General features: G+C 44.5%; 2 protein-coding genes across 2 annotated transcripts; one reads left to right on the top strand and one right to left on the bottom strand.

Moving 5' to 3' along the window:
- Window positions 1-164: 164 nt before the first annotated feature.
- Window positions 165-3,555, top strand: eif3jb (eukaryotic translation initiation factor 3, subunit Jb). Its single transcript, XM_028956507.1, has 8 exons — window positions 165-288; window positions 384-475; window positions 1,318-1,372; window positions 1,966-2,057; window positions 2,223-2,331; window positions 2,688-2,867; window positions 2,967-3,040; window positions 3,201-3,555. Exons 1-8 carry the CDS (start codon window positions 267-269, stop codon window positions 3,330-3,332), a joined length of 756 nt encoding a protein of 251 aa, XP_028812340.1. The 5' UTR covers window positions 165-266; the 3' UTR covers window positions 3,333-3,555.
- A 399-nt stretch (window positions 3,556-3,954) lies between these two features.
- On the bottom strand, window positions 3,955-11,329 carry cilp (cartilage intermediate layer protein, nucleotide pyrophosphohydrolase). The gene is made up of 8 exons (XM_028956506.1): window positions 11,263-11,329; window positions 10,625-10,785; window positions 9,070-9,339; window positions 8,675-8,860; window positions 8,189-8,503; window positions 7,550-7,658; window positions 7,291-7,448; window positions 3,955-7,187 (listed from the first exon to the last, which is right to left on the bottom strand). The coding sequence occupies exons 2-8, from the start codon at window positions 10,686-10,688 to the stop codon at window positions 4,816-4,818; spliced, it is 3,474 nt and encodes a 1,157-aa protein (XP_028812339.1). The 5' UTR covers window positions 10,689-10,785; window positions 11,263-11,329; the 3' UTR covers window positions 3,955-4,815.
- Window positions 11,330-12,877: the final 1,548 nt, after the last annotated feature.

The following is a 12,877-nucleotide window of genomic DNA, read 5'->3' as shown; positions in this document are numbered from 1 at the left end:
TGAATGAAGCGGCTGTAAAATGAACATTGCACTCTGTATATTGTTTAACATTTGAATATTATTCAAATTTATTTCACGTCAGTTTCCCATCAATGAATTTAAAATGCTGGAAAGTTATTTTGTATGAGACACCGCCGCAGGGGGGCGCTCTTCCTCCCCGGCGAAGCGCGCATGTTCTGCCGCCCGGCGCGTACCGATATCCCGCTGCCGCACCGTATCATCCCGCAACGCGGCTGCAGCTCCGCCTAAAACTCAGCACGGCCAAGATGGCGGACTCCGACTCGTGGGGTAAGGAACTTGAGACGCTTCCCGACTGCTGGAAAATGCCTGCCGTACGTCGCCTGTTTCATTTTTACCGCCCGGGCCTCCTTGTTCGTCCACAGACGCTGACAACTTCGAGCTGTCGGAACCGGCCCAGAAACCCGCGGCGCTGCAGGACAAGTGGGAAGGCGAGGACGAAGAGGAGGACGTGAAGGTAGCCGGCTGGCTAACTAACTAACTAAATAGAACCGTAAACTAGCCGTCTGAGCGCTCGAGTAAAGTCGGCTCGAATCTCCCGGTTCACCGCGGCTGGCCGATCGTAACGTGACCCGGGAACAGTTTCGATGTCTGATAACTTACGCCCGCTTGAAACCGGTTAGCCGGTTAGAAGTCCACCGAGAACTTCACCGAGTCCACCGTCCCTCCGTGAGCCCGACTCTCGGCCGACCGCGACGCCGCGGCCTGGCAACCCGGGGAACGTTAACTAAGTTCCGAAAGGTGCGGGTTATTCTCACCCTCTCTCGGCTAGGCTAACATTAGCGGCTAGGCTAATGCTAGTCGCTAACAAGCACGTTGTCCCCCGGCCGCACTGACAGGCCGAGCAGGCGGTGAATATTCATTCAAGTGCAGCTTGGTTCATCGTTTTCTCTCCCGTGCTGGTATCAGCGTGTGTTTAAACGCGTCTTACGGCTCTATTCCCCTCCTCCATATGTGAGGATACAGTGACCGGGAGGTGATGTCGTGTTGGCCGACGTTACCTGGGGGTTAGTTTGGGTTTAATGTCTTCAGATTGAAGTATGGCCGGGCCGCGTTAGGCTGCTTTGTGGTTTGTTAGTTTGTGGATTGCGGTTATTTGCTTCTAGAACCAGTCAGCCGGCATTCATCTCATTTCAACCTCTTTCTTGTTTGTCCCCCACTGCTTGCACTGTCATGAATAGGATTGCTGACTAGAAAATGCTGTTCTCTTGGAAAAATTCTTTTTCACACAAATGTTATTAATATTGCTTTAGAATGTTCATCCTCTATATAGTTGATCATTGTTCGATTTTCCTTCAGGATAACTGGGATGATGAGGAGGAGGAACAACAGAAGGATGACGAGAAGAAAACAGGTGTGAATATTCAGCTGTTCAGCAATTTAAAGGTCCCCTGACATGAAAATTCCAATTTGTGAGATTATTTAACAGTAATACGAGTTCATCTAGCCCGTCTATGGTACTGCAGTGGCTAGAGATGGTGATGGGTGTAAAAAGTGTTTTGGTCGTTCTGCTTCTCCGTTTTGAGAGCAGCAGCTCAGATGGTCGGATCTGGCATTCTCCCCTTATGTGACACGACTTCCTGTCTGCGCCAGGCATTGTGGTTGGTAAATGGTGTCGATGTCATTTCCGCGAGCTTCTATAGGCCGCTCTGCTCCTCGTCCCACCTCTCTCCACCTCATAATTTAAAGCTACAGGCACCAAAACGTGCGTCCTGGGAAATCTCATTGTGAGACTGGATCAAAGTGGCTGTAATTCTGCAACAGTGCTGAATTTCAGAAAGAGACTTCAGATACAGTATTAGGGGGTCGATAAGATCAATATAAAAGTAAAAATTTTTATTTTTTTTTTTAAAAGTCAGGGGACCGTTAAACCATTGGTGTGTCTGTGTGGATTATGATGAGCAAGGCTTGTCTAACGGCATGTATATCTTTTTTTTTTAACTGAAGAAGTTAAAGTTTCAGAAAAGAAAAAACTAAATGAAAAGATCAAGGAAAAAGAAAACCGACAAAAGCAGCTGCAAGAGGAGCTGAAGAAACAGGTAAGCGTTATTTACCTCTCCTCGTATTTACTGATTATTTACAATGCTGTGTAACATCTCATCATCTCCCAATCGCACTGTACTAACTTCACTGAGACTGGTTTATTCCTTGGTCGTGTTGTAATAATTTAATGGCATTACCCAACATGTCGGTCATGCAAACAGGAGGCAGAAGAAAAATCAACACTTACACCAGAAGAGGAGGCAGCTGAGAAACTACGAGTCAAGATGCTTCAGGAGGAGGCAGACATGGCCCTGGCCAGAGAAGCTTTTGGTAAATTCTTTATTGGCAACATAAAAGTTTGTCTTTATGGAATGTAGGCTAGACCTTTTTAATACCCTTTTCATTAAGTTTTTCCACAGTTGGAAAATTGGATATGCCAAGTATACACATTTTTGTTCTTTTGAGCAGATGTTCTATAAATATACATTTTATATTTGCTTTCAGTTATGAACATGAATGTAAATACGTTGATTTGTCAATTTATCAATTCTGTAGTACTTTGATTACAACCAGTGAATTTACTTTTTTTTTTTTTTTTTTCTCCTGTTTTCTTTTGCTTTTTTTGGTTTATTTTTTTAATGACTGCTATCATTTCCTGCTTGCTGATTGGGTGTGTCCAATTGCAGGTGTTGAGACTGAGACTCCTGCCACAAAAAGTGTTTCTGGACTTGATTCCATGCATCCCAGTTCCAAAGAGGACTTTGATGTCTTTGAGAAACTGCTGCGTGAAAAGATATCACAGTATGAGAAATCTGTGCATTATTCTAGCTTCTTGGAGTCCTTGTTTCGGGAACTTTGTATTTCTTGTAAGTGTGGGTTAAACTTTTTTTTTTTTTTTTTTTTTTTAAATGTTTTATTAAAAATGTGCTGAAGTGGTTTTCTCAACCTTTTTCTTTTATTTACAGTGGAGGTAGAAGACTTAAAGAAGATTAGCAACTCCTTATCTGTATTGCTTAATGAAAAACAGAAGCAAGAAAAGGTTTGTTTTTCCTGAAAATTATTTTTTTTTTTCATTAGTAAACTGTAGTTCCCTTTCCTTCCAAAGAGGGGCGTAAGAATACTGTGTTAGAATTTCTTTTCAAATATAGACGACTGATTCTTCCTTCTTGAGCCCTGAGTACGTGTGCTTTACTTTGCAGCAAAACAAGGCAAAGAAAAAGAAAAAGGGCATCCTGGCAGGTGGAGGCCTCAAAGCGAAGATGAAAGATGATCTGGATGATTACGGAGGATTTGCAGGTGGCTATGATCAAGACTACGAGGACTTCATGTGACAAAGGCTGAGCCTCTACTGCGCTGTTCCATTAACACTCAACAAGTGTGTCCTCATGCAGTCCAGTGCCATCATTGGGGGATCTGAGCAATGAGTCAACCCTTTACTTTGCTTCAGCGGTCAGAGCGACCTTAAAGGGAGCTGCTATCTCAAACTTGTCTTTTGGTCAAGAGAGAAAGAAAAAAAAAAATAAACACATATTGAATTGCCTTCTACTTTTGAGTCAGCCAGCCTCTAACACAAGCTTTATGAAGTTAATTCCTCAATGCTTCAAAGTGTCTTTAGAGTGGCTGGGCTTAATTGATAAGCATTGCCTGAATATTTTTAAGGAAACTTACATTTTCAAGTCATGTTTTATTTTAGACAAAAAAATGGCTGACAAAAGTATTACTTTTTCATATTTGCAGCTACATAGAAACTAATTTGAAGTTCTATGCAAAAGATTTTATTCAGTATGTGTATTCTGTCTTTTATGGATGTTCTCTTCCCCGTACCAAGGGCACGTAGCATCTATAACTTCGGTTGCCAATTGCAGATGTACTTCACCATGGCTGTATTTCAAATGTTTCTGGAAGACAAGAACATGACCAGTTGCAAAAAAGGAAACAAACAATGTGTTTAAAAAGGGACGTACTTTAATGTTTTTCAGCATTTACCGAAATCTGCAGTTATTATTCCTGTGGCCATTTTCTGGATCTTTTTCTGGAATAGCCTTACAGAGGCAATGATTTGTCCGAGGGTTAAGCTCCTAGTTTTTTTTTTCTTTTATTTTCTTTTTGCAGTAATGAGAGGAAAATAAACTTTGTGCTTATGAATCAAGACTACTTCTAAGGGTGTTTTAGGGGATTTAAGCAGGTTTTCTCCTAACTAGTCTGTCAGCTTCTGCAGGCTTGTATCAAGTGTAATGAGGAGCAGGCTTAATGGCTGAACAAAATCATGGGCTTTTGTCAGTAGGATGGAACATCGTAGTTTTTTTTTTTTTTTTCTTTAATTCTTGAAGCAGTTTGTTTACAGAGCGTTTTAAATTGGATATCAGTGACGCCGAGATTGACACCTGCAATGTTTTATATAAATATCTAATTTAATAAAAATCAAACAATTCAAAAAACGAATTTTGGAATGTCTTCCTTGGATGGGAATTCAGCCGATTTCAACCTGTTTACAAAAAGCATTTTAATTTTGTCTTGTCCTTTTGGTGTCTCAGGAGCTGGAAGGTAATAAATATCACAATATTTACAATTTCAAGTAGTACATATTTTATCACAGTACTAAAAAGAATAAAATACATAGTTCAAGGTTATGCGTTCCTGGATATTCCCTGGGAATGACCAGTTTCTAAGTAAAATATTTAGTATAATGGTATTAATTCCTGATTTGTAAATGGATGGCAACAGTAAAACGACGATCTATATCTCATCCCATCCCGACGTTATGGTGCAGTTACCCTGCGGTTCCTCTCGATGATTGCTGTGTACCTCAATAGTCTAGTTCCTTCTGGTCGGGTTGCGAGTGTTCTGGCTGTTTCTGACTGGGTGGCGAGTGCTTCTTTTTCGGCTGTTTCGGGGGGCTCCTGGTCCACCTCTTTGCCGCCTATTGCCTCTGCCTGCCTGGCTGCTGCCTGCCATTACCTGGCCCGGAGAATTCTGCAGGACTTGGAAGACACTCTGCCGCGTCACCTCACGGTCTCCACAAGTGAAAGTGAGAGCCACTCCCTCCGTGCTCTTCATGACACGGGAGGTGCCATCGGAGGTGCCATCAAAGCAGCGGCCCAGCGCGATCTCCTTCGCAGTTCTTGGGTCCTGGTCGGTCACCGTGTAGATGCCATAGTTGTGTCCGAGCGGGTCGAGAGGAGCAAGCATGGTGAACTCATTGGTGTCATTATTGACAGCTAGAGGCAGATGGTTGACCAGATATTCTTGTAGCATGGGTGTCACGCTGTCCCTTTTGCAGCTACCTTGGGGGATCACTTTAACCAAGGTTCGGTCAACTCTGTCTTGGTCATACAGCATGCCGCTACACTTGAACTCTAGGCACACAGCCGACACCGAAGGCTGGTCCGTATCTCTAATGCTCCGGGTATCGCGGATCCCGTACAACTGCCCGACGGTCCTGGGGTGCGTGCCGCCCATGTTGCGAGAACGCACGTTAATCTCATGAGGACTGTTGATCTTCACCTTAACATAGCAAGCGCGATATTCCATTGGCTTGGGCCACCAGCTGAGGTAGTCTTCTGTCCAGCTCATGGGATCATCCTCGTTGAACGGAACAGTGTTGTAGTCGTAACGATCTCCTTCTACCCTGGAGAAGCGGAAATGAGCTGCACTGAAAGGAGCCTCTTCACACTCCTTAAGGTTGTCAAAGGAGTATATTGGTCCATTGGCTTCCGCTGTGTTGACACTCGGTTTGGCCAAATTAATGCTGAAGGCCGTTTTCTTCAACCGTGGATTTTCATGGTCAGATCGTCTGTAGTTTAGCTTGCCGAGGTATGGCTGAGGAACTCCAATGATGTTGGGATTTAGTTTTGGAGTAGAGGCCACAGCCTCCAACTCCTCTCCTCCCAGGTTGCCCATGACGTATGCGGAATATGCGTCTGCCCTCTGGTCGTCACAAAAGGCAGGCAAACATGCACCGTTGGAGCCAGTGATGACACTGTCAAATCGTCCCCAGGACCTCGGGTTGGAGGAATAACCAGGCGTGGGCTCCATGTTAATCAGGGTGATCACAACCCCTTCCACCTGTTCACTAGGCATAAAGCGCTCGCTGCGGAACGCCCGTACCTTCACATAACACCTGCGGTTCTCCGGCACGTCCAGGTTAAACAGCCTCCTCTCCCTGATCTCCATGTTGCCTATTAGAAAGGTCCTCTCCTCACGCTTGCCTCTTCGCTTCTTCTCCATCTGGAAGTGCCCTTCCTCTTCCCACAGGCCAGTGTCAGGGTTCAGGGACCACAGCATCATGGTCTGATGGTGTTCTGGCATCTTCACCTGATCCGCGTCCAGCCGCACATTCACCTTGCCAGCATTGAGAGACTCGCCTGCCTCTTCACCTCTGAAGTCCACTGAGAACATGCCATAGGTACGTAAGGGCAGAGTGTCACCCTCGTTTCCCACAAAGTTAAGATCGCTTTGTGCTGCAGCAGCTGTGGACACATCTCTCGGGTCTAGGAATGTGACACTGGCCTGCACATTACCTGTAAAGACCTCTCCATTTTCCCTGTAGAAGGAGTTGGGCGGAATCTCTAGCTCAGCAATGGGGTCCTGTCCAGAGACCTCACCAAGTTCAAGTTTGTTGGACTTGGATGAATGAAGAGTCACAGGAGGTTTTTTCCTCAGCAGCTTGATCTCATGGTACACAGCACCCCCTTTTGTGTTGAAAGGAAGAACCTTGGTTGTGTTAACGAACTTCTGCATGTTGTCCACAAAAGTAAGGACAAGCCTCTCTGTGTCTTTGGGCACTTGAACGGAGAAGGTTCCCTTGTAGCCTGTTCGACTGATTCTCACCCCATTCATGAATATGTGCCCGAATCTCATTGGCTCTCCAGTGTCTGCTGCAATCGCTCGTCCCCTTACAACGGCCGTGGTGTCTACACACTTCTTGCAGCCACACTCCGTGACCACCATGAGAGGTAGCTGGTAGCCCTGGCAGTTAATCTGCTTCTCCTCCATTTTGGCCACCCCGCAGCAGTAAGCCACAGTGTCCTTGCACCTGATGCCATTATCAAGTTGACCGGCACAGGTGCTTGTGGGGCATTTCCCAGCATTGAAGTAGAAGGAGTTGGTGTCATTTTGGAAGCAGTCATGAGGCAAGCGGATCAAGTGGGACTCAGGTTTTGGGTTGCATGAAGCCTCACCTTGACCTTTCAAAATGAAAGAAAAGTAATTTTTTAATCTCAAGATGTTTGCACGGCACGGTACAGCAACAATGTGTGCTATTGCCAATGTGTGCTATTATTAACAAACCTAAGACTGTGAGCGTGGCTGGCTTTGATTTGACTGTCCCAGCCTCGCTACTGGTCCTGCAGTAATATTCCCCAGCCTGGCTCCTTTGCAGGTTCCTCAGGACCAGAGTGCTATCATAATTTAAGTACTTCTTGTCCAGGAGAGTGCCATTGTGATACCTGGAGATATGCACAGTTCTGGTTAACAGAACGCTACACCGTAAGAGCTACACTTAATACTGAAGATAAACATCTAACTTCTGCTTCATCTAATTTCTCACCACTGGTACTGATCTGGTTCGGGGGTACCAGCCACTTTACAGCAGAAAGCGGCAGTCTGGCCAGCTCGTCTCATCTTGTGTTCAGGATTTTTCACCACATAAGGCTTCTCTAATGCACATAGAAAATATGGTGAAAGACATGCACACAACAATGACATTTTCATACTTTGTAATAACAGGCACCAATGTGCCCAATCAGACACTGGAAAGCATTGTGACTATAAATGCTACAAAATGCTTAATGTATTTCATTTTATTTAGATCTTTTGGAAATATTCAGCTCGCCGCCAACATTTACTACTCACTCACTCTCTATCAACAAGCAGGGTTGTGGCTGCCAGAACCCATCCTGGGACATGACTTGTGCACACACCATTTACTCACACACTCACATGTATGGCCAATTCATCTAGTCTGCATGCCTTTGGCAGGTGGGAGGAAACCAGAGAACCCCGAGGAAACCCACACCAACACAGAATTTTTTTTTTTACCCTGATCTGAACTGTGCTATTGTGACATGTTTTTTTATTAGTGACCATCAATAAACTAGACCATAATTATGTCACTGGTTATTAGGGCATTTATTATGTAGCGTTATATTCATTCCAGTATAAAAATGTATTTTTTGGGGCACTTTACTTGCTCTGTCCAGTTTGACATGGATCACACTGGTGCGGTCTCTACTGTAGGGAACAATGACGGTCTGGGGGTTGTGGTTCTGCAGCTTCACCATCAGAGTGCTGTTGCCATCAGGGCAGATGCCAGGGATGCGGAAGTGGCCATTGTGGTCAGTGAGGGTGAGAAGTTTTGGGTGTGGGCCGTAAAGGAGGATAGCCGTCCCAGGTGCAGAAAGACCACCCGCACTCCGGACTGAACCTAGAACAGTGTGATCTTCACACATGCAGGCGTCACACTCAGCATTCACACGACCCATAATGCACTGTAGGTGGCATTCTGCAAAGTGGAAACACACCAGGGTCAAGTCAGTACACGCTTGTGTAATTTTGTTATAATACTCAGAAAAAGAGGAGAGCATGGAAAAGAACGGAACTTTCTAGGCTACTGCAAAACATTCATCTTTAAACCCTTTTTAAATATTTAATATTACATTTCATCAAAACACACCTGGACATGGTGGCCCTTTGCATTGCCTGCCCTCCACTGCTGGCCCGCTGCACTGCTGCTCCCTCTGGTGAAAGTGGGATTTGCAGGTTCTGGAGCGCACCTGCACCGCGGCCTGACCACACTCTGCAGTGCACTGGCTCCAGTCTGACCACTGACCCCAGATTCCCTGGGGGACCGGGTTCTTTTCTACAAAGTGTCAAATGAAACAAGTTAAGAAGTGGGTCACAGGTTTTTATTGGAAGCTGGGGAAGCTGGAAGGCCATGCAAAAAAAAAAACCCTTCAAACTCCTCTTTTACTTTTTGTACTTTTTGAAGAAGTGTAAATGTTTAATAAAGTCACCTTAGTTTGTAATATATGTCATCTAACAATGTTTAGCATAGATTCATTCACTGACCGACTGGACACAAGAAGCGCACAGCGTAGTTGGAACATTTGCGCCCTGGCAGCTGCTCATCATTGGTGCACCAGAAGCCGATGCTGGGGTCCAGGTGGACCCTCTCCCCAGTGCTGTGCGCCGGGATCCAGTCGGTCGTCCGAGCCTCCAAGGCCTGGGGAACCTCGCACACGCGTGCTCGATAGTAAAACCGAATGGCCTCCAGTTGCTCGTAGTCTCCTCGGCCACCAGGGTGATCCACATTGAACCAGGTGGTCCATTCAAAGTCATCTGTAAATTTGAGCTTATTTTAAGAGGATTGCAAGCTTTCTACAAACTATGTCCTACAATCTGTCTAAAAGAAGGAGCCAAAAACACGCCCTAACAGTGTGAGTTAAGTTATGCAATCATCATTTTTTTTCTACTTAAAAAATCATTGAGATGTTTATTAGGACACACACATTTTAAATAGCAAATGACACATTCTGTATGTGTGACTTTGTGTTATATCAGTGTTTCTATGGTTTGATTTGATGCACTGAGCCCCCTGTTGCTCCCAATTCCTGCAAATTTTTACACTATTTTGCCTCTGTGTTTGTGTAAAGCACCCAGCAGTGCTGCTTAATTGACTGCTGACACCAGAATGCTCACATTATTGAAATAAATAATGGACATGTCTCCATGCTTCAAGAGCCTTGAGATGGACATGCTTCAGTAGATAAAGAGCTCATTAAAATGCCTTCATGTGGTGACGGCCAGATGTTCTGCATCAGCAGTTAGTGTTAATTTCACAGAGACCTCCTGTTCTGATGTTAGTCAGCCAGCAACTAACTGCATCAAGAGCTGCTTTACACCACCTCTCATTTACATGCTGACTGCACTGTTTCAGCAGTAACATCCCCTAAATTCAGAGCTCTGGCACACACTTCCGACTGGTGACAGATGCCAACAATGTAAAGTAACCATTGTCAACACCAGCATGTAACAAAAGACACAAGGACATTTCTCCTTTACTTCTAGAAATGGATTTTGGAAGCAAGAGAAAGGATTGATTCCTGGACATAATGAGAAATGTGACAGTGTTGTGCATTTTCCCTGAAACCTCAGATTTCTGCCATGCCATCATCTCTGGATCATGTTCCCAAAACCCAGAATTTCTAATGCAATAAATTTGCCAAACCTGAATTTCCACACATATTAAAACCATGCAGTTAAACACGGTTAAATCACATTAAAACTACCGATGCTTTATTAACACAATTTTAAATGTTTGAATAAATCATATGAATTCTCCGGGTCAAACAAATTGCTGGGCTTTTGTGGTTGTATGAAACCATAAAAAATTGGCTGCAGAACAAGCATTTCCACATATAAAAAAATGTGCTTTTTAGAAGGTAATTTAGACTATAGGTCTATATTTTAATAGTATTGGATGGTTCGTCACTGACAAACATTTCTGATAATATGGAGGATGTTCCACATGCTCTAAATTTTATTTCTGCCAATCTTAACATAGTTTAAATAGCAGTCTGCTCTCAACTTCCACTGCATACGATGTGCATGAATTTAGACCGACCTTGAGCAGAAGTGCTGGTCAACCCCAGGAGGAGCGCAAGCGCCCATGCTGACAGACAGCCCATTTTGGTTCTCTTTCCAGTGACCTTTGACCATTTACCAGTGAGTGAACCTCCCACCTTCCGACTTCCCAACACTAAGAATAGTCCACTAGCACAATTCCTGCAAACAAGGGAAGGGGTTAAAGAAATAACACTAAGCAACTGTAATTTCTCCTACAGTATAATTTATTTTTTAAATAACTTTAAATGCAGTAACCAGAACCAGGCTACAATGGCAATTGCACAACAGATGTCATATCGGACTTTAGTTTGAAGAGTTCCTCTCACATGACACATCTGAAAGAAACATCAGCGACTACCTGGGGACATGGTGCTGCGCCCAGCGAGCATAAATGCGCACATATTCCATATGTTCTCTCACACTCGCTCAAGGCATAGCCTGTTTTAGAAATAATTCTCCAATAGGGAACCTGATATCAGCCCCAAATCTGACCTGAAATACATTGGGTAAAGTATTTAAGAGGCACGCACAGCTGTGTTGACTGGGAGACAATAGCTGACCCACAGTTAATATTTCCATTCATTAAGTCTTTGTCCTCTGACAACGAGAGACTGAGAATATGCATGCAAGCCTTACCCGTCAGAGTCTTTATACAACTTTTTCCCCCTCCTCTTTCCTCAAAAGCTGCTCCGTTGTTGAGCTTTGCAGCTGTGCTGAGCTCAGTGCCGTCCCTCTCTTATATAGCCTAGTGCCGAGCCCCGGGGTCGGCGCCGTGCCACTCACAGGAAGCCAAGTGACAGCGGAAGACGCAAATATGAGGACACCCCCCCACAATGGCCACACCTGCTTCTGGGTCTTTTATATAGACCAGCACACCACTGGCCAGCACAGACACACACATCCGAGGCCAAAAGGGGGTACATTTACATTTACATTTATGGCATTTATCAGACGCTTTTATCCAGAGCGACTTACAATCAGTAGTTACAGGGACAGTCCCCCCCCGGAGCAATTTAGGGTTAAGTGTCTTGCTCAGGGACACAATGGTAGTAAGTGGGATTTGAACCTGTGACTCTGTAGTCTTCTGGTTCATAGGCAGGTGTGTTACCCACTAGGCTACTACCTAGTAGTTGGAGCAAGAAGGCAGGTCCAGCACGCAACACAAGTGCAGGTAAAGACGCAGGCGCACATTTTTTATAATGACCTGCTGTGGCTTTGTTGTGACTGACACATCGCAGAACAAATTCCTCCCATGTGTTAGACCAATCATGCTGCTATGTTAACAAAGCACTGCAGTCAAGGAGGAATGGAAAAATCGGGCCAATCCCCCCTCTAAAACTATGAATTCATAATTTATTTTCGACATATTGCTAAACTTTGTGACCGATTGTGATTGGCTGGAAGTGCATGAACCACAGCAGCCTGAGCCTTTTAAGCCACCAGCGGTGAAGTTATGGGGTCTGCCTCACATTTGTTCCAATTTGCATGGCATGGACATGATGGACAGGTGAGTGGGAAAAGAACTCCACAAAAGAAAAGGGCAAAGGTTAATCATGATTTCCTACCTATTAGAGCCAGTAGGAAGTGCAAAGTGATCGTTATTTTTAGCGGGGTTGACTTTTGTATGGCTTACATGTGAAGAGGTTTCTTGGACATCTTTATAATGTCATGTTCCAAATGCACAATCTGTGGTGAGATAACATGGCCAGGGGTTTTGTCTCAATGGGGTTTTGGCTGCCTTCAGTGTCTAACCTCAACTAAATTGCTATTGGGCTGCCAATCAAACTTGCCCCTGGGCAAACATCATTCCTCATCTTGTGCACACATACTTACATCCATACTCCAGTCTGTGCCACCTATGGTATTTGTCACTAGTGGCCAAATCACAGGGAAGAAAAGCTTTTCTTCAGGAACACAGCCTGGCCACCTGGGCCACACACTTTCACACAAAGCTATTTTTGCTTAAAGCATTGAATTTTAGAGTGCAAGTACATACTAATCCTTGCCAATAGAGAGAGAAAAAACTAAAGGGATCTAATTTTCCGCAACCTCACATTCAGACATCCACCCACCAGGTTCCCACTGCACACACTCCACACCATCAAGTGTAAAGCAGAAACAAGTACTCTGGCAGCACTCCATGAAACTGTGCTGAGTTTCGATATGATGCCACACAAATTAAGCCACTTTAGCACACGCTAAATTTACACAAATTTACTGGTTCTATAGAGTGTTGAATTTTTCTTCTTCA

Source organism: Denticeps clupeoides, chromosome 16 (assembly GCF_900700375.1).
Source record: "Denticeps clupeoides chromosome 16, fDenClu1.1, whole genome shotgun sequence".
Classification (NCBI taxonomy): Eukaryota; Metazoa; Chordata; class Actinopteri; order Clupeiformes; family Denticipitidae; genus Denticeps; species Denticeps clupeoides.
This window is presented reverse-complemented; position numbering and strand designations above follow the sequence as displayed.

What these genes read in the sequence shown, in the direction of transcription:
- eif3jb (XM_028956507.1), top strand. Translation starts at nt 267, where the DNA reads ATGGCGGACTCCGACTCGTGGG. An exon ending in ACGAAGAGGAGGACGTGAAG is followed by an intron (nt 476 to 1,317) that starts GTAGCCGGCTGG and finishes ATTTTCCTTCAG; the next exon opens with GATAACTGGGATGATGAGGA. An exon ending in GGATGACGAGAAGAAAACAG is followed by an intron (nt 1,373 to 1,965) that starts GTGTGAATATTC and finishes TTTTAACTGAAG; the next exon opens with AAGTTAAAGTTTCAGAAAAG.
- cilp (XM_028956506.1), bottom strand. Translation starts at nt 10,688, where the DNA reads ATGGGCTGTCTGTCAGCATGGGCGCTTGCGCTCCTCCTGGGGTTGACC. An exon ending in CAAAGGGCCACCATGTCCAG is followed by an intron (nt 8,504 to 8,674) that starts GTGTGTTTTGAT and finishes TCCACTTTGCAG; the next exon opens with AATGCCACCTACAGTGCATT. An exon ending in GAACCAGATCAGTACCAGTG is followed by an intron (nt 7,449 to 7,549) that starts GTGAGAAATTAG and finishes GCATATCTCCAG; the next exon opens with GTATCACAATGGCACTCTCC.